This window comes from Phyllostomus discolor, chromosome 4, assembly GCF_004126475.2.
Source record: "Phyllostomus discolor isolate MPI-MPIP mPhyDis1 chromosome 4, mPhyDis1.pri.v3, whole genome shotgun sequence".
Classification (NCBI taxonomy): Eukaryota; Metazoa; Chordata; class Mammalia; order Chiroptera; family Phyllostomidae; genus Phyllostomus; species Phyllostomus discolor.
This window is the reverse complement of record NC_040906.2, coordinates 136,432,282-136,453,615: the sequence shown is the minus strand read 5'-3', so window position 1 is coordinate 136,453,615 and position 21,334 is coordinate 136,432,282. Positions and strand designations below refer to the sequence as shown.

General features: G+C 38.2%; 1 protein-coding gene across 2 annotated transcripts; it reads right to left on the bottom strand.

Annotated features, from left to right (window-relative positions):
• Positions 1 to 655: 655 nt before the first annotated feature.
• On the bottom strand, positions 656 to 19,971 carry SDHAF4 (succinate dehydrogenase complex assembly factor 4). 2 transcript variants are annotated; one of them, XM_028509996.2, is made up of 3 exons: positions 19,824 to 19,971; positions 1,228 to 1,380; positions 656 to 1,081 (listed from the first exon to the last, which is right to left on the bottom strand). In XM_028509996.2, the coding sequence occupies exons 1-3, from the start codon at positions 19,885 to 19,887 to the stop codon at positions 972 to 974; spliced, it is 327 nt and encodes a 108-aa protein (XP_028365797.1). In that variant the 5' UTR covers positions 19,888 to 19,971; the 3' UTR covers positions 656 to 971. The 2 variants fall into 2 exon arrangements, with proteins under 2 accessions (XP_028365797.1, XP_035880214.1); XM_036024321.1 differs by lacking the exon at positions 19,824 to 19,971 and adding an exon at positions 18,401 to 18,485.
• Between the last annotated feature and the right edge of the window lie 1,363 nt (positions 19,972 to 21,334).

The following is a 21,334-nucleotide window of genomic DNA, read 5'->3' as shown; positions in this document are numbered from 1 at the left end:
AAACTAACTAAGCGGTGGGGGCAAAGAGTTGAGGGGAAATGCATACAATTGTAATTGAACAACAATAAAGTAATTAAAAACAAAACAAAACTAAGCCGGTCCATTCTATGCCCTGCTTTCCTCATATTTGCCCTCAGTACCTGAATTTTGTTTCACAAACTGTCTATTTCAGCTCAGTTCACCTATGCAAATAATCACTAATTTTCCAACCAATGAATGGCTTTTTAATATTATAGTTATATAAAACAATTTCAACTGAAGTATTTCAAATTTTGATTTCTTAACCTGTTAGCCCAGAAGCCTAGAGACTTGGAAAAATACATTGGTGATTTAAGAATAGCTAACACTTACTAAGAGATATGTGCTATGTACTAAATACCTGTGCTAAGTAGTTTACAGGTATTTATTCATTAAATCTTCTCAACTGCAGTGTGAGGTGGAACTAGTATTATCTCCAACTTACACATAAGGATACTGTAGCACAGAGAAGTTAAATAACTCACTCAAGGTTACATAGCTAGTAAGTAGTAGAGCAAGGATTTGTGCCCAAGTAATCTGGCTCCAAGCTAAAGAGTTTCTGTTACTGTGGTCTTCTGAAATATAGTGCACTACTTAGCTTGCATTTAAAAAGCCAATCTTACCTAGCACAAGGCAATACATTTTTAAAAAGTTGCTTTATTTACATTTGTATTTTATGAGCAACTGATTAATTTATACTAAAACATGATGAAAGAAGTTTACAGTTGTAATCATCACTTATAACCCCAATACCTTTACATTAAAATTAATGTGCAAATGCAGAAGTATTTTCCCTTTCCTCATTTAGAGCAGCGTATTTTCTCCCAAATCCATCATATACTTTTAAACACATTACAAAAATTAGATTAAAGGATATACAGAAATAAAATAGTCAGAAATAAGTTCAGATGTGTGTATTCAGAAAAAGATACTGAAGTTAAAGAATATGTGGCTTAAAAATCAATACAGCGTCCTTTTCGTTCCCAATCTCCGTATCGGGTAGGTTCTGGGCCCCTGGGTCCACCTTTTTCTTTGGTAACAGGATTAACATCATCTGGAAACTCTAAAGAAAGATGTAGACAAAGCAGTCAGTAGAGACAGGAAAAGCATTATGGTCCATTTTGAAGATGCAGAGGTACACAGGAGGCTAGAGAGTACTAAGAGGGTTACCATAGAGCCTTGAAATGTGAGCAGCTTTACCGTACTTACTTGTTAGTGGTTCTTTTTCTAAAGAGGTGTCTTCTGGTGCATCAAAACGACCTTCTGGTAACTTTGGCTTCTTAAGGGATTGTTTGGTAGGTTCAGATTTTCCTCCTTGAGAAGCACTTGTTTTCCTCAAAGAATGACACAGAAGGGGGGATCCTAGTAGAGTGGGGTAGTGGAAAAATAGGAGCTGGTCATTGATTCTGTTTTTAAAATTTAACGACTTTAATTTATTTTTATTGCATACATTCATATCTTTCAAAGTTCAAAAAAGTACAAAAGGACATAGAGTGAAACTTCTTCCCTCTGTCCATGTATCTTCCAGACAGCCATTTCCTTTCCTTGCAGGCAACCAATGTTATCAGTTTGAAGAGAAGAGTTTTGAAATACTCTAGTTAACCACTATCAAAATTGTACATACATATATTAAATACTGATTTCTGTTTGAAGCCATGCCAAAAATGCCAGAAATCCAGATTATGAATAATTTAGTATGAATTTTTCAATGACAATATTTAGTATTTAAATCTCTAAAAGTCACAAGAGACTGTATTTAGTGTTTTTTGTTTGTTTAAAGATTTTATTTGTTTTTAGACAGAGGGGAAGGGAGGAATGAAGAGATTTTATTTATTTATTTTTAGACAGAGGGGAAGGGAGGGAAAACAATCAATGTGTGGTTGCCTCTTGTGCACCCCCAGCCAGGGACCTGGCCTGCAACGCAAGCATGTGCCCTGATTAGGAATTGAACTGTGACTCTTTGGTTCCCAGGTTAGTACTCAACTCACTGAGACACACCAGCCAGGGCTGTCTTTAGTATTCTTATAGGTAAATCCTAATGATGGTCCACTATTCCTGCCGACTAAAATTTTTAAAAAATCGTATCAGGCAAATGCACTTTTAATTTATTTACTAATGTTTTAATAAGGCCATGATAATGATCTTCAGAATTAATATAGTTTCCTTCCATACAAATGCTCACTGATATAAAATACTTCATTTAAAAAAATTTTTATTTTAATTGTTGTTCAAGTATGGTTTTCTGCCTTTCCCCCATCCCAGCCCACCCAAAATACTTCATATTTATGATACTAATTCGGTGAGAAAAATTCTGTGAACCAGGAAAAATTTCTGTACATATTAAAATAAATACACTCATCCATTAAAAATTTTACATATTTATTTGGAGTACAGACTATTTTGTCTTCCAACTCCACTTCACTATCTAAGGCATATTTTCTTTTCCTTATCTCACATAAGAATATTTAGTTAAATATACTAAAAGGCTAACGAGAAAAACCTGCAGTAATGTCTTATAAGGCAGCATTTGTTTTTATTTGGAAATTAAATGAAAAACATACAAATCTGAGTTTCTGATCATGTCACTACATTTCATATAATAATTTCATCTTAGTTTATTGTGGATGATTATTTAGAAAATATATTCAAAATGTTGGTGATTATAAACTATGCACAATTGTTTATAGACTGAAGGACTTTCTCAGTCTAAATAATAGAATTTAAAAAAAAAGAATTTTTAAACCAATTAGTCACATTATCTGAAATACAGGATTCTTCATAATTTGATCTTATACCCCAATTTAACAAGTTCATACAAATTCCACAACGAAAACTTTTGTCAATCACCTGACATCTAAATATTCATCAATAAGTACATTACCCCTGGCTGGTGTAGCTCGGTGGATTGAGCACTGGCCCGTGAACTAAAGGGTCTCAGTTGAATTCCCAGTTACTGCACATGCCTGGGTTGTGGGCCAGGTCCCTAGGTGGGGGCATGTGAGGGGCAACCACACATTGATATTTCTCACCCTCTCTTTCTCCCTCCCTTCCCCTCTCTCTAAAAAATAAATAACATCTTTTAAAAAATAAGTATATTACTAATTAGTACAGCAAGCAAGAAAGATTGCTAAGTCATCATAGCTCAGTAACAACACAGATATACAGAAAGGAGAATTTTAACAATTACATATTAGATTCTAAATGTGGACAGACTTTACATCCACTTTGGCTAATGAGTCGTCTCTGCATCTGGTTACTAATTAAGTATGTTTTATTGTACATTAAAACTCAGAGGCCTAAAAACCAGCAAGTATTTAATAGATACAAGTAGCCACTCGATACTCTGTGCTCAGGCTCAAGGCAATAAAATCAGCACCTCGTTTTAGGTTTGGTTGTTATTGCAATTTTTAAAAAAATCTCTTCATTGAAAGTGTGAAATAGTAATCAGTGTAAAAATAAATTTGGGTATGTTCCAAATCTGTGAAAATTCCTACGCATTTATGCAAAATTCAAAAAAGTAGAACAAAATATATCCCTGGCTACCAATTATAAGGTAGACAAAAGCTGAGGCTAAAAATGTTACCTCTTAAATGATGCAAATATACTAACTATAATAAAAGTAACAGATGTGTTAGATGCCTGTATGTGCCAGGCACTGTGCTAGCAACTAAAAAGATGGCACCTTATCTAAGCCTCTCAATAATCTGACAAGGCAGGTACATAACTGTCTTTATTTTTACAGTAATTCTGTTCACCATAAACAAAATCATTTTCTGAAAAAGTGACATTAGATACAGGTGATAGAGACTGCTGCATATCCCAAACAGCCACTTTTCCCTTCTCCCATTTAGTTCTAGGACCCCCACTCATCCCCCTTGCTATTAAACTGACCACACATTTAGATCACATTTTCCAGTCTCCCCTATGGGCAAGCAGCCATGTGTCCAAGTGTGACCATTAGAATGAGACTGAAAGTCATGTGTGCAAATTTTAGGTTGCCTCAATTTTGCAACAAGCTAACCGCCCTTGATTTCTTTTGCCATTCCCTTGAGTTGCAATGAGGACATAACAGTGACCCAGCTTCAGCTACACAGAAGAGGATAAAACCCAGTCAGGGTAATACTTAAAATATTTAACAATGATATGCTATAGACACTGTCCATCAGAACATATGTTCAATCAATCAAAAGATACACAGCTTTTAAGTAACTAGCAAAACTTGACTAGTGCATATTGGCTGACTCTTGGCACCATCCTACAAAAATGGCAGAGCAAAAAGATGAAAAGAACGTGCATCCCTGGATGACCTGTCAAAGCAGCTTGGCCCTCTGCTGAACACAATGGAAACTTAATGCAGACTAAGGGCACAAGAGTCACACATGGGTTCCAATGCCAACCACACTACTTACGAGTAATGTGAACCTGAGAATGTTACTGTATTTCATTGAATCTGCTTTCCCATTTGTAAACTGGGGTATTTCTACATACTTTGAAGGGTAGTTCAGAGAAATGACACACTGTATATGTCTATATGTGCACACATTTAGTGCATTATTATCTTGAGTCTAATTGTAGGACACAGAAGTCAATATGCATGAGGTTTTTGGTAAAAAACAGGAACATGAGTGTATTCCGGGGGAAGAGAGAAGAGCAGCAAAGTATAAGTTTGAGAAGCTGGTCCTTCAGTCTGACTTTGGGCACTTCTGAAGGAACTTTACAGAAAGAAGGCCTAGGAGGAAAAGCTGAAAAAGCAGTTTTCTCAAGGGACTCCTGAGACCCTGGGAACATAAACAGAGCTATTTTTGTAGTCAGGTAACAGTGTGACAGAACGTGAACGACAACTCCTCTCATTTGTGCAGAGTACCAGAGTACCAGATAGGGCACACTGTGCTCCTTGGCACCTGTAAGCTTTATATCTTTGGAAACAAATCCATGCACAGCAGCCTGGCTGGGATGGTGACAGTGAGGCACCTGCAAGAAGCTTCAAGGGCAGATAAGGAGAAAGAAGGGTCTCTCAGATGATAAGGATTAGCAGAGAGGTGAAGGTGGGCCCAAGAGCCACACACCTATGGATTCTGCCTCTCAAATAGTAAGTAGTAAGCAACAATAGCTATATTAATGTTAGTATTACATTTTTGGCCATCAGCAAACCTCTGACCTCCTGAACTACTTGAGAAATAGCTGATGAGCTTAAAACAAAACCCATCTTTTGAGAAGAAAATCACCATCATAAAGTCCACTTTGTCTTCTTCAAGGGGGGGATTTGGTCTTACTCAAAGTCTACTTAGAATTGTGTTAAAAATACATTACTAATAGATGACCTGCTAATAGAAGAAATCATAAAAGCAAAGGAAAAAAGAGTTAAGCATCATTAAAAAACAAAGAAAAAGAAACAACAACTTTGCGGAACTTCTGTTTCTGGAAATTTGATAAATTAGAGATGCCAAAACTGTAGAGCTCTAAAACACTTTAAAAAGTCAAAAAATACACAAAATACTTCTAAATCAGAGGAAGAACATTTAAGAAAGTGAGTAACAATAATAAAAAAAGAAGTCCAGTGAGGGAAACACACACTTAAATTGTTAGATATTCTGTGTCTTTTTCTGATCTAGAGCTTGGGGTATAGAACTTCTAGAACAACAGGGAGCCTGAGCAAAGCAAAACATATTAGAGGCCAGGACTCAAGGAGGCTCATGCTCTGAGAAAAGAAAGTGAGTTAAATGTGCACATAACCAGGGGGATCCTGTTAAAATGTAGATTCTGTGTGGGTCTGGGTGGAACCTGAAATGCTGCGTTTTAATGAGCTCCCAGGTGATGCTCATGCTGCTGGTCCAAAGAGCCAGGAGCTAAAAGAAAACCTCCAGTTAAGGAGGAAAACAGTTACTGAAGGAAAAATGCCCATCTTAATGTTGGTGCTGAGTGCAGATGTAAGAAAAAAAAGCCCCTCTTGATATTTTGAGGGCACTGGCTGACCACACCTGTGTTTATGCTTGATTACACACTATCTGCATGGTCTGAAAACCCCCAAGAGGAGCACCTCACTGCAAAGGAAACCTGAGTCTACAACTGAAGTGCTCCCACACATGTGGCAAAGGCAGGAGCAAATTATCTGAGAAGAAATGCTTTCTTAATACATTTCTCATGAAAGTCTCACAGAATCCTAGGAAAACATTCAAGGTAACCAGCCATCACAAACAAGAGTTAGCAGAATCATCAAACAAGAGAATAGGGCCAGACAATGAAGATTTTACATACTGAAATACCAAAACCAGAACGTAAAATACTTAATGTGTTAAAGGAAATAAAAAAAAAGGTGCCAAAAAGGAGAAATAAGTACAGGACTGAGAAAAATGACTAGGCTGACTTTTTAAAAACACAGAATTTAGAAATATAATGATTTAAATTTAAAGCACAGTAAAAGGGCTACATAGCAGGATAGATACTACTGAAAAGAGAATTAGTAATCTTGAATAAAGTTCTCAAGAAACTATACAGAAAAAGTATAAAGACAAAGAAATTAAAATAATAAAGAAGTTAGTCCTGGCTAGCGTGGCTCAGTGGATTGAATGCTGGCCTGTGAACCAAAGCGTTGCTGGTTCTATTCCCAGTCCGGGAACATGCCTGGGTTGCAGGCCAGGTCCCTGGTAGGGGGCACGCAGGGGCAACCACACATTGATGTTTCTCTCCCTCTCTTTTTCACATCCTTCCCCTCTAAAATAAATAAATAAAATCTTAAAAAAAAAGTTAAATCATGTGGAGAATAAAATGAGAAAGTCTAACAAATGTTTGTTCAATCATAGTTCCAGAAGGTGATAATAAAAAGACCAGGAGAGGTTCAACAAACAGGCATCTTCTTGTGTAGAAAGTACAAAGAACAGCATGTGAAACAAAAACAAAAAAATCCATATTTACACACAAAGTGAAAGGAATAACCCCAATATCAAAGGAAGCTCTATAAAAGCAGCCTGATAAAAGATGGATTATTAATAAAGGAAAAAAATTAGATGACTTCACAATAGTGATAACAGAAGTCAGAAGATAGAGCTGTAAGAAAATGATATACCCATTTAAACCACTTATCCAGAACAAAAGAATCTGACTGGTGTGGCTCAGTGGACTGAGTGCCGGCCTGTAAACCAAAGGGTCACTGGTTCAATTCCCAGTCAGGGTACATGCCTGGGTTGCAGGCTAGGTCCCAAGTAGGGGGTGTGTGAGAGGTAACCACACATTGATGTTTCTCTTCCTCTCTTTCTCCCGCCATTCCCCCTTTTCTAAAAATAAATAAGAACAAAAGAGAAAGAAAATAAACCAAATCTTCAGATTAAAAATAAAACATATACAAAGAGCAATGAAACCTTTATTACAAAAAATTGTCACCAAAGGAACTTCTAAACAATGTACTTTAAGAAAGCAATCTCAAGGACTTCCAGCCAAGACAGAGGTGTAGGTAGAAATGCTTTGCCTCCTCACACAACCAGAAGAATAACAACCAAATTAAAAACAATAAACCACCAGAAGTGCCAGAAAACTAAACTGCATGGAACTCTGACAACCAAGGAGTTATAGAAACATTCACCCAGACTGGTAAGAGGGGTGGAGACAGGAGACGATAGCCAGCTGAACAGAGAGGACCCATGGCAAGGTGGCAGACTAGCGGGTGAGGTGGGGCTGGCTGAACAGGAAACGAAAGACTCAAAACCTCTAGCTGTAAAATACTGCAAGAGTTGCGACGGCCAGAGAAACTCACAGTCTCACAGGAGAGTCTGTTGGAAAGTGGGGCTACAGTGGAGCAAAGGAGTGGCATTGTTTCCTCCCCCCCAGAGCCAAATGCAACCTAGAGGGTTGCCCCTCCCTGGTGAATACCTAAGGCTCCACCCCCTTATATAACAGGTGTGTCAAGAAAAAGAAATATGGCCCAATTGAGAGGATAGATCAAAACCCCAGAAAAGAGCTAAGTGATGAGGAGACAGACAACCTAGGATACAGAGTACAAAACACTGGTAATCAGGATGCTCACAGAAATGGTTGAGCTTGGTTGCAAAATGAACAAAGAAATGAGGCTACCCAAAATGAAATAAAGCAAAATATACAGGGAACCAATAGTGAAGGGAAGGAAACCGGTACTCAAATCAACTATTTGGAAGAAAAAGAAGAAAATAAAAATCCAACCGGAACAGAATAAAAAACCAAATTCAAGAAAATGAGGAGAGGCTTAGGAGCCTATGGGACAACTTTAAGCACTCTAACATCGGAATCATAGGGGTGACAGAAGGAGAAGAGCAAGAAATTGAAAACTTATTTGAACAAATAAGGAAGAAAAAATTCCCCAATCTGGCAAAGGAAACAGATTTCCAGAAAGTCCAGGAAGCCCAGAGAGTCCCAAAGAAATTGGACCCAAGGAGGAATGTACCAAGGCACATCATAATTAAGATACCTGAGATTAAAGATAAAGAGAGAATCTTAAAAGCAGCAAGAGGAAAGGAGAGTTACCTACAGAGGAGTGCCCATAAAACTATTACCTGATTTCTCAAAAGAAACTTTACAGGCAAGAAGGGGTTAGAAAGAAGTATTTGAAGTCATAAAAGTCAAGGACCTACATCTAAGATTACTCTATCCAGCAAAATTATCATTTAGGGTGGAACTGCAGATAAAGTGCTTCCTAGATAAGGTAAAATTAAAGGAGTTCATCATCACCAAGCCATTATTATATAAAATATTAAAAGGACTCATCTACAAAATAGAAGATCAACAACTATGAACAGTAAAATGATGACAAACTCATAACTATAAACAGCTGAACCTAAAAAACAAAAACAAAAACTAAGCAAACAACTAAAACAAGAACAGAACCAGAGAAATGGAAATTACATGGAGAGTTTTCAGTGGGGAGGGGGGGGAAATGGGGGGGAGGAAAAGTACAGGGAATAAGAAGCATAATTGGTAGGCATAAAATAGACAGGGAGAGGCTAAGAACAGTATAGGAAATGCTGAAGCCAAAGAACTTATATGTATAACCCATGGACATGAACTAAGGTGGTAGGGTTCAGGGCAGAAGGGGGATAAAGGGGAAGAAAAATTAGGAAAATTATAATAGCAAAATCATAAAATATACTTTAAAAAAGAAAGCAATCTCAGAAGTGTAAGATAAGAATAAACAGAAAATAAAAGCTTTATACATTGATGGTATAAAACAGTAATAATAACATTGATTTGTAGGATTATGAAAACCACAGTCCCAACCCAACATATACACAAGGACTGGTGCATGTGCGCTAAATAGCCTAAAAGTATCTATCTTTAGATACTTAACAGCTCCACTGTTAAAGATAGAGGGTGAATAAATATAAAACATTTTTTAAGCTTTATACTTTTTAGGAGGAGGGTAAAGAATAATTAACATTAGATTTCCTTAAGTATGCATTTAGATTTTAAAGGTAACCAGTAAATGACAAGGTATTTCAGGTAACCAGCAGAGGAAAAAAAAAATAGAAGAGAATGTGTAATTTAAACAAAGTACAAGAAATGGAAGGTGTAAAAAATGATAGAAGTAAAGTAAATTCTATCAGTAATTATAATTGTAAATGGACTGAACTCTCTAGTTAAAAGGCATAGACTGTTAGACTAAACACACACACACACCACCACCACATAATCCAGCCATATGGACACTCTATGAAAAGCACCCTGTGTTTTTTTTTTTTTCTTCAAAAAGACCAACATTACGGACTCAAGGTTTGTGTCCTCCCAACCCCCATATTCATATGTTGAAATTCTAATCCCTAATATGATAGTATTAGGGGGTAGGGCCTTTGAGAGGTAATTAGGTCATAAGGGTGGAGACCTCATTGGTGGAATTAGTACCCTTACAAGAAGAGAAATGAGAACCTGCTGTGGCTCTCCACTCTCTGCCACATGAGGATCCAATGAGAAGACAGCCATCTGCAAACCAAGAAGCAGGCTCTCACCAAGGACTAGTTGTACTGGCACCTTGATCTTCGGCTTCCCAGCATCCAGAATTGTGAGCAATAAATGTTTGATGTTTTCATTTTCAAGTAATCCAGTCTATGGTAATTTGTTATTATAGCCCAAACTGACCAAGACATGTGAGATGCACCATTTCTATTTTGTTGTTTTTTAAGATGGATCCACAGAAAGTGGAAAGAAAATAATTATAGTTGGAGAAGAAAATAACATGAAACTGAGAGGGTCAGTAGAACCAATAGTTGGTTCTCTTAAAAGACTAAACAAGCAAACAAAAAGACTAAAACTACTGTTAAATTTTTGAGAAAAATAAGAAAAAAAAACAAGAGAAGGAAAAATAAACTAAAGAGAGTACATAACTATATAGAGAGCACAAATTTAAAAAAAATGCAGCGACTTTACACATTGTAAGTATAGAAAATGAAAAACTTTTTAGAAAAATTAATTTTTCAAAACTGACTTAAGAAGAGATAAGATACCCTGATAAATACTACAATAACCATTACAGAAAGGAAACCAGTAATTAAAAATCTCCCCTCAAAGAGAAGACAAGGGAGAGTGACATCAGCATCATGGCAAAGTGAGAAGACTCCACTGTTTATCCCAGAGTTTTTTTTACCTTTTTCATTTCATGGCACAAAGTAAACTAATTACTAAAATTCTGTGGCACACCAAAAAATATACGTTTGCTGACCTGACAAAAAATAGGTACAATTTGTATTTATTCACACTGGACAGCCATTGTGTTGGCTGTTGTCATTTTTTTTATATTTGACAATTTAAGGAAAAAGAGGTCAGCACCCCTGACTAAAGAGTCAGGTACCACATATTTTAAAAACTCTTGTGGCACACTGGTTGAAAATCACTGGTTTATCCCCTAAAATTTACAACAGGTTGAACAACTGTAACTCAGTGAAGGACTCCCCTACTCAACAAAAAAGAATGCCCGAAAGATCCATGCATCAGGACATTTGAAGGTAGGCAATTTGGAACAAGTAGGGCAGGGGGAAAGGACAGGAACAATGACCGCAGACCCAGCTTGGTGCATACTGCAAGGCCCAGCATCCTGGTAGTGGAAGAGGACTCAGGCAGCAGCCCTCACACTGTAGCCTGGACCATATGAGGGGCAGCAGCAGTTTCCCTCCAGGAAAAGGCATCTCCCTTCACAACTCAGCAAAGCTGGGTAGAAGTAGCCAGGAGTCTTAAAACAACACAGTGATTTCCACAGCCATTGTGGAAGTGGCGGGGGAGGGGGGGGGAGTGAGATCACCAACTCCCCTCCCCTCCTCCACAAGTCCAAGCAGAGCCCAGTAAAGCCATATTCATAGAAGAAATTTAAAAAAATGGGCAAAGGCCTGAAAAGACCCTTTTCCAAAGAGGACATACAGATCAACAAACATAAGAAAAAATGCTCAGTCATTAATCATCAGAGAAATGCAAATGAAAACCACAATGAAATACCACCTCACACTTGTCAGAATGGCTATCATCAAATCAACAAACAGCAAGTGCAGGTGAGGATATGGAGAAAAGGGAACGCTAGTGCCCTGCTAGTGGGAATGCAGACTGGTCCGGCCATTGTAGAAAACAGTATGAAGATACCTCAAAAAATTAAAAATGCAACTGCCTTTTGATCCAACAATTCCTGTTCTGGGAACTGATCCAAAGACACCCAAAATACTATTTCAAAAGAATATATGGACCCCTACGTTCATTGTGTCACTTATAAAAGCCAAGATCTGGAAGCAGCCCAAGTGTCCATTAGTAGATGAACAGATTAAATAGGTATGGTATACTTACACAATTGAATACTACTCAGCCATAAAAAAGGAAATCTCACCCTTTGCAATAGCATGGATGAACCTGGAGAACATTATGCCAAATGAAATAAGAGAAAGAAAAATACCACATGATTTCACTCATATGTGGAATCTAATGAACAAAATTAACAAGCCGAATATAGACAGACTCATAGAGAGCAGGCTGACAGCTGTGGAGGCAGAGGTTGGATCGGGGGGTGGAAGAATTGGGTAAAAAAGAAAAAAAAGAGAAAGAACTCATAGACGGGGATGACAATGTGGTGACTGCCAGGGGAGGGAGTTGGGGGTGGTGGAGGAGACTATAGGGTAGATAAATGGTGATGGAGGGAGACCTGACTTGGGGTGGTGAACACATACACAGTGTACAGATATGTTGTAGAATTGTGTACCTGAAACCTGTGTAATTTTGTTAACCAGAGTCCCCCCAGTAAGTTCAATAAAAAGGGAATGAACATAATTTTAAAACCACAGGTAGATTATAAAGCTCATATAAATAAATGTACATAGGAATAAATGTACCCAGTTAAATTTAAAAACAGAATAATAATACAGTCATACCTCGGTACTCATCAGTTTCAGAACTTGTCAAACACTGTAGTCATTGGATTTTGACAAGGAAAAACTGTTTTAGCACTTGCTCTGGACTTGTCACACCTGCTACAACTTGTATGAGTCATGACACTGCCCCACAAAGAGAAAATGCTTTATTCGGTACTCATTATTTCGGCACTCGTCACGAGTTCTGGAACAAAGTGACAATGAGTACTGAGGTACCACTGTATTTAGAATAGTATGTACATGTATAATACAAAGTGGATTTTGAATTTAAAAGTTTGGCCAAATATATGATGAATGCATGGAAAGAAAAGACAGCAGAGGCAAAAACAATGGATGAGACAAAAGGGTGCTAAAATATAATAACCATGAATATTGACTGTAAAATATCACATAAAAATGCAAACATTGTAAGGGGGAAAATAGAGTAAAATATAAGCGATAACAGAAAATTGGACAAAATAATTAAAAATGTAGTATAGAGCCCTGGCCAGTGTAGCTTAGCTGGTTGGAGTGTTGTCCTGTAGGCGAAAAAGTTGTGGGTTCCATTCCCAGTCAGGGCACATACCTAGGTTGCAGGTTTGATCCCTGGCCAGGAAGCAAAGGGGAGGCAACCAACAGATGTTTTTCTATCTCTACCTCTCTCTCTCCCCCTCTCCCTTTCTCCTTTCCTCTCTCTCTAAAAGCAATGAAAAAAATGTGCTCAGGTGAGGACAGAAAATATATATATAATAGAGAACCCTATCATCATAATGCTAAATTTGAGCTAACAGATTAATTTAAACCGATATAGTTTGAAAACAAAGCTATATATTATTCTTTTGAAGAGTAAGGACAAACAGAAAATGTCAACGTTTACGAAAAGTAAAATCACATTCTCTAATGGAAATGAAAGAAAAAGCTAGTTTAATAGTAAAAGAAAACCCCCAAATCTCCAATGAATTTAAGGGGGGAAAAAGCTGCTGAATTAAGAGAAAAACTAAAACACAAATTGCAAAACACAGATAACAAATGCAATGGAATTCTAGTAACTCCAAACTCCTGGTTCTGGCAAAAGACAAACAAATGTTTGGCTAATGATAGCTAAAGACTTACATTTAAAGATTTAAAGACATATTTCTAAACAAGAAATATCAATTATGAATTGAATAAAAAATGATATCATAAAATCAATGTACGAAAACCAGGAGAAATAGTGTAATATAAATAATAAAACAAAATGTATGTTTTACAAGGACCCACATAAATTGTTCATTAAAAATACAGTAACACAGGCTTCTGGTCAAGATGGCAGCATAGGCAGACATGGCTCACCTCTTCACACAACCACATCAAAATTACAACTAAAATATAGAACAACCACATCAAAATTACAACTAAAATATAGAACTACCAACACTCAGAACCATCAGAAATCGAGCTGAATGGAAGTCTAACAATTTCAGAATTAAAGAAACCACATCCATCCTAGTAGATGTTTGAAGGGTACAGGTGTGGAACAGGCTAGTCTCTCACCCACATGTAGTAGATAAAAACTCGGGAGGGATATTTCAGGAGGGAGAAGGCCCAGCTTCACCCCAGGCCCCCCGGCCCAGGGTTCCAGTGCCAGGAATATAAGTCCCCACAACTTCTGGCTGCAAAAACCAGTGGGGATTGAGTTGGTGGAAGAAACTTCTGGAGCCCCAAGCAATTTCTCTTAAAGAACCCACACAGGCACTCATCTACTCACTCCCTCCCTCTGGGTTCCAGCACTGGACTAGCAGCTTTAAGGACACCAGTGGCATAGTGAAAGAGGCTGAAGTGTCTGGCATCAGGACAAGCAGAGGCCATTGTCTCTTTTTTGAGCCCTTCCCCTGCAAAGCCATGGAGCCGACAGGTTGGTGCCCTATTTGAGATTCCATTAACCTGGCTAATACTGTTTAACCCACCTAGGAGAGCCCAAAGACTCCTCCCCACCCAACTTACATGCCTACCCAAGCTGCTTTCCCATATGAATGAATGACTGGCCTTGCCTTGTGCTTCACAACTTTCTAAATCCTATCAATCAAGCAACAGCTGGCCTGAGTGAGCTCCAGGCGGGGCACTAACAGCAGCCAGACTAGATTCACAGCTTGGCTTCACCTGGGAATCTCCAAGCTCAGCACCACAAGTAGCAGCCTTCTCAGATTGCTTCATAGCTCAGGAAGGGCAGCCCTGGACAAAACACAGGTGGGGGCTGACCTTGGCCTGCACCACCTGAGAAACCCCAGGGCCAGTGTACCCAGTGGACATCTATAGACCATGTCAGAGCACCACACCCCTGCCCCTGCACAGCTGATCCTCCATGGAGGGCAGAGGTTGGTGATAAGTGGTTACAGCCAATTCTTGTAGCTGACTGGCCTGAGTAAATAACCCCCCATTGATCTGTCAAGAACAACTGAAGCTCAACTACAAGAGGAGGGTGTACTTAGCCCACATGAAGAGCATGCCTCAAATACCCAGGCTGGGTGATAGAGAAGGCTGTGCCACTGGACCCTACAGAACACTTACTACCTTAGGGCACATGACCATGGAGTCAATACACAGAAACACACACAGGGAGGCTGCCAAAACGAGGAGACAAACAACATGGCCCAAATGAAAGAACAGTCAAAATTTCAGGAAAAGAACTAAACAAAATGGAGATAAACAATCTACCAGAGTTCAAAACACTGGTTATAAGGATGCTCAAGGAACTTAGTAGGGACCTCAGCAGCATAACAAAAGAGCCAATCAGAATCCAAATGAAGGATTCACTAATTGAAATAAAGAACAATTTACAGGGAACAGTTGAGTGGCTAAAGCTGAAAATCAAATCAATGATTTGGAACATAAGGAAGAAAAAAAAACCCCACAAAAAAACCCCAACACACACACACACACAAAACGATCAGAACAACAAGAAGAAAAAAGTATCCAAAAAAAGGAAGGTAATATAAGCAGCCTAGGGGACAACTTCAAGAGGTCCAACATTCGCATCATAGGGGTGCCATAGGAGGAGAAAAAGAGCAAGAAATTGGAAATCTATTTGAAAAAATAATGAAAGAAAACTTCCCTAACTTGGTGAAAGAAATAGACATACAAGACCAGGAAGCACAGAGATTCCCAATCAAGTTGGACCCAAAGAGGACCACACCAAGACATATCATAACCAAAATGTCAAGTGGTAAAGATAAAGATAGGCCTTACAAGCATCAAGAGAAAAGCAGAGAGTTACCTACAAAGGAGTTCCCATAGAATGTTGGCTGATTTCTCAAAAGAAACTTTGCAGGCAAGAAGGGCTGACAAGAAGTAGTCAAAGTGATGAAAAGCAAGGACCAATAACCAAGACTATTCTATCCAGCAAAGCTATCATTTAGAATGGAAGGGCGGATAAAGTGCTTCCTAGACATGGTTAAGCTAAAAGAATTCATCATCACCAAGCCATTATTAAATAATATGTTAAAGGGACTTATTAAAAAAAAGATCAAAGCTTTGAACATTAATATGACAATAAACTCTCAACTATCAACAACTAAATCTAAAAAATAAAACCAAAAATATACTAAGCAAACAACCAGAACAAGAACAGAATCATAGGTATGGGGATCATTTGGAGGATTATCAGCTGGGAGGGGAAGCGGGAAATAGCACAGGGGTCAAGAAGCATAATTGGCAGCAACAAAATAGGGGGATGTTAAAAGTAGTATAGGAAAGGGAGAAGTCAAAAAACTTACATGCACAAACCATGGACATGAATTAAGTGAGAGGGGTTACTAGAGGGAAGAGGGGTACTGGTCAGAGAGGGGCAAAGGGAAAAAAATTGGGACTACTGTAACAGCATAATCAATGAAATATACTTAAAATACAACAACACAAATATACCATTAGTTAACTTAATCAAGAAAAATCACCCTAAATATACCAAATTGAAAAATTACAAACAAGAAAAAGTAAACACAAATATAAATGTAGTGAGTTATGAGATAATTTTCTTACCCCTAGCAAATTTGAAATCAAATTGACATGTGAAATGACCAGTATGTTTTCAATGATCCCAAACTAAAAAACAAAAAAGTAAACAAAAAACAAAAGAAAAAAGGTAATGTATTATCTATCTCACACACAAACACACACTAAACACAAGGCACACATATTTCAAAAATGAATTTAAGTAAAATTTCTCAAAATTAAATATGAACACATTCCCTTTAAAATCATGAATGAGCTAGGTATGCCTGCTATCTTCATTTTAGTCAACATGGTACTGGCCATTTGAGCAAGGACAGAAAAACAAGAGAAAAGAAAAATATAAAATTGGAATAGGAAAAAATAGATATTTGCAAATAATATCAGTGTCTACCTAATAACGTCTACCATCTGCAAATTATGCAAATTAATAAAATAAAGTTATTTGGGTAGGTTACTGAATACAAAATCAATAAATAAGTCAATTGTGTCTCTACACATAATCATCAATCAGAAAATAATTGAAAAATATTGAGCAGTATTAATCAAATCCCACCGGGAACTTTATTTATTTATTTTTAGAAAGAATTTAATATGGAAAGCAGATACCCAAGAACAGCAAAGACACTTCTGAAAATCAACATGGGAGGACTTACCGTGTTAGGTATCAAGATTAATTACAAAGGTGCAGTTATTAAAGGCAAGTGGTATCAGCACAGGAATAGACAGACTAATGAAACTGAAAAGAAAGCCAAGAAATAAATCCATATCTATATCTGTACACTCGATTTATGATAGCTGCCATTACATCAGTAAGGGAAAGGTCCAATACATGAACTTAGTTACTGTCACAGAAAAAAAGTGAAATTGGTTTCCTGCCTCATACCATACACAAAAATCAATTCTTGGTAGAATAAAGGTTTAAATATGAAAGGCAAAACCATAGACCTTTTAGAAGAAAATTCTCTATGACTTTAGGGTAGAGAAGGCTCTATTAGAAATAATCACAAGACACTGATAATAAACAAAAGGATCAAGACAAGATTAAAATAAAATTATGAACCAAGACTTTTGAAGGTATGTGATTATACATGCAGATTCATTCTTCTTTTATATTTTGTCTACTGTCTTATGTGGTTTTTAAAAAAGACACTCTAAGAGTGACAAAAATAACCCACAAACCAAGCTATTTGCCACTTATATAGCTAAAAAATTAGTATTCAAATATATGTAAAAATATAAGACAATCCATTAATAAAGACATTTCACAAAAAACTAATAAATCTTTGAAAAGATGTTTAATTTCTCATCCTGGCTGGCGTAGCTCAGTGGATTGAGCGCGGGCTGCGAACTAAAGTGTCGCAGGTTCGATTCCCAGCCAGGGTACATGCTTGGGTTGCAGGCCATAACCCCCAGCAACTGCACATTGATGTTTCTCTCTCTCTCTCTGTCTCCCTCCCTTCCCTCTCTAAAAATAAATAAATAAAATCTAAAAAAAGGAGAAAGTATGTAATTCAAGAAATGTTTAAAAAAGATAAAATGTCATATTTAAAAAAAAAGATGTTTAATTTCTCTAACCAGAGGAAAGCAAAATTGCAGTAAGACACTACTTCGATATCCTACAGACACACAAAAGTTAAATTTTCTGATGATACTGAGTGTTGGCAAGTATTTTGAGCAACAGGAACTCATATACTGCTAGAAGTTGCCAGAATAGACAATGTGCCCTGACTGGTGTGGCTCAGTGGATTGAGCACCAGCCTGAGAACCAAAGGGTCACTGGTTTGATTCCCATTCAGGTCACATGATTGGGTGCAGGCCAGGTCCCCAGTGAGGGTTGTGAAAGAGGTGACCACACAATGATGTTTCTCTACGTCTCTTTCCCCCTCCCTTTACCTCTCTAAAAATAAAATCTTAAAAAAAAGAATAGACAATGCTTTATACCTGGCATCATATTATAAAATTGAACAGCCCTATACTCTATGTTCCAGGAATTCCATTCCTTGCACAAGGGCATATAAAAAATGTGTAGCAGACAAACCTGATGTTTGTACAATTACCTGAATGTCCACTGAGAAGAAAAGAACGTATGTTTTTCACACCTGAGCAACTAATATCAACCTCAAACATCGATGTGGATGAATCTCAAAATACACCATCAGTTGAAAAAAGGAAGTAAAATAAATACAAATTGTATGGAACCATTTCTATAAAGATCAACATGCAAAGTTATACAATTGAATCAGGAAGCAGCACACAGGGAGCTAGCTGCTTGGCAATGGAAATATTCTTAAACTGAAGAATGGGTTCTAAGTGTTAGCTTTGCTTCATAACTTACACGTGTGTTGTGTAATTTTTTGGTATCAAATACTTCATTCTTAAGTTTTTAGCACAAGTGAAAAGGGTTGTCGAATATACACACAACAAAATTTTAGAGTTACTACCTTAGAGCTTGGATAATGTGGGACTTTCACTTTCCATATTATTTATTTCTGGACCATTTAAATTTTTTATAATTAACAAATAATATGTTTGGAGAAGAAAAATTCAGGGGTGTCCAACCTACGGCCTTCGTGCCGCGTGCAGCCCAATATGGTTGTGAATGCGGCCCACCACAAAATCGTAAATTTACTTTAAACATTGAGATATTTTTGTGATTTCCTGTTGCAATGTATTTAATGTGTGGCCCAAGACAACTCCTCTTCTTCCAGTGTGGCGCTGAGATGCCAAAAGGTTGGACACCACTGTCACATAAAGGAAAATAAACTGCAGAGAAATCTGGGACTCACTACTATGAGCAATAATCCTGTTTTCATGTACACAACACAACTTCTCCCAGATATCCTAAATTGTAACTATGCTTAGCATACTCTGTGGGTTAAGCCTGTAATATATTGATAAATTTTTCCCCCCAAAAGGATTAAAATATTGGTTTTTACTAAGAATCACCCATACTTTATTAACAATTCCTAGCGCCATCTAATTTTTATTATACTTACTTGCCTTTGGCCCACTTCTGCATTTTTCCCATTTCTTTCGTACTGTAAACTACACAATTCCTTTTTTATGTAAATAAATAAGTACAAGAACGATTCCTATTCCCAAAGGGCCCACTTTTCCTTTTTTTTGTTGTTTTTGTTTTTTGTTTTTTTCCATCAAAGTGTAGTGCGTTCTACAAGTTTCCCAAATACGCAATCCGGAACGTTCGCTGCCCTTCCTGGTAAGAGCAGTGACCCAGAAGGAAGCAGGTATCCTTGTTGGCTAAGGCTGTGGGGATCTTCGAGCTCTAGTTCCACCCCTGAGTTCCCGGGAGGACCGGACCTGCCCAAGCTAACAAGCCGTAGCCGAGCTGAACCAAAGAGAATCTCTGAGACCCCATGCACCCTTAAAACCCAGGGATACATGCAGCTTTCTCCGCGCGAGGCCTTTGTTGCGGCGCCGGGACCCAACCCGCAACCTTGACTCCTGGGCCGAGTGCCTTACTTGCCGCTCTCCAAGCTGTGGCCGGAGCTCGACCCAGAAACCCGGCGAGCCCGGATACAGCCATGACGCCTAGTTCCGCAACAGGAAGGAGCCCACACTGTGGCCCCGCCCGCGCTACTGGAGTGGAGGGGCTCTCGAGAGGTGGGGACTGCGTCTCGCCAGGAGGGCGGGACCTCCGTGAGGGGCGGAGCCTCCGTGGAGGGGTGGGGCCTCCCCAGCCCGCTCTAGGAATCACGCTCTCAGTCCAGGCTGTTTGTAGGCAAAGAGAACAAGAAGCTGCTCAGTCTTGTCATGAATGACCCGAATTACCCTGAAGCCCGTCTTAATTAAATCCCCAAATTATGGCTGAAGGTAGATGAAGCAATAGGTGGATGAAGCAAAATAATTTCGTTTATTCCTCTGAGGCAAAAGGTCTGTTGGAAGATCTTTTACAGCAAATATAGAGTATCTTTTACTCTTTTGTATGTGTAATAGGCTTCTTTCCCCTCAGTTCCCAGTTATTTACTGTTTAAATCTCTACTTTTTTGGTGAACTCCCTATTCGTTAGTTCTGAGTTCCCGGGAGGACCGGACTCAGAATTGACTAGATGACCTTATGAAAGATGAGTTTTGAGTAAAGTGCAGAGCAAGACAGGCTTTCCATCTTGTCCAGGCTGCTGTGAAGCGTTCTGCCGATTGGAACCTTCAATTCCAACAGCTCCAATTTGCTGGGAGCATAAGTGGCAGATCAGGAGACTTGATGTAACCTGTGGAAGCCTTTACAGAATCACAATGGAGGCCTCAGAATTCATTTCAGAAAATTTCTTGGCTGGCTATTGGGCCCTTGTTATATATGTCTGATCATGAGACATCAGTTGGCTGTGCAATGAGTTTGTCATCATGAGCTAGGAGTTACCAGGTCCTTCTAGATAAGTTCTTTTACTAAGAGGAAGTGGTATATACAGAAGAGTGCCATAGTAAAAAACCAACCAATTTTCATTAGCAGGTAGCTCACATACATGCTTTTAATCCTTAGCTAACATCTACACCTAACGTTGAGTTCTTTGTGACCAGTTAGCAGAGGAAAAAAATCAAAGCTAAATGACATATGTTTTTGCTCAATAAACTAACCCAGCCGTCAAGGGACTGCTTTGGCACTTAGAGCCCCATTTAACAGTAACCCTAAAGGAGCAGCAGTGAGAAAAAAATCCTTCCACCTTATCTTGTGCACTTTGCCTGGAAGGAGATATGACTTGAGATAAAGATCTACATCATTTTCTGGGCATTGGTGTACTCAAATGGTCAGGGACTGGGAATATAAAGGCTTTGGAATACTTCTGTGGAATAGGACCTCTCAAAATGGCCCCAGAGCATAATATTTGAGTCCTACTAAAAAAAAAAAAAAAAAAGGCTCTCATTGCTAAAGGGCTCTTAATCAGAACAAGTTTACTCTATTGCTGCCTAACATACCAAAATTTTGTGCCTTAAAATAACATTCTCTCACAGTTTTTGTGCATCAGGCACCCAGGAGCC

What these genes read in the sequence shown, in the direction of transcription:
- SDHAF4 (XM_036024321.1), bottom strand. Translation starts at nt 18,470, where the DNA reads ATGTTTGAGGTTGATATTAGTTGCTCAGGTGTGAAAAACATACGTTCT. An exon ending in TCTTCTCAGTGGACATTCAG is followed by an intron (nt 1,381 to 18,400) that starts GTAATTGTACAA and finishes CCACTCTACTAG; the next exon opens with GATCCCCCCTTCTGTGTCAT. An exon ending in AGAAAAAGAACCACTAACAA is followed by an intron (nt 1,082 to 1,227) that starts GTAAGTACGGTA and finishes ATCTTTCTTTAG; the next exon opens with AGTTTCCAGATGATGTTAAT.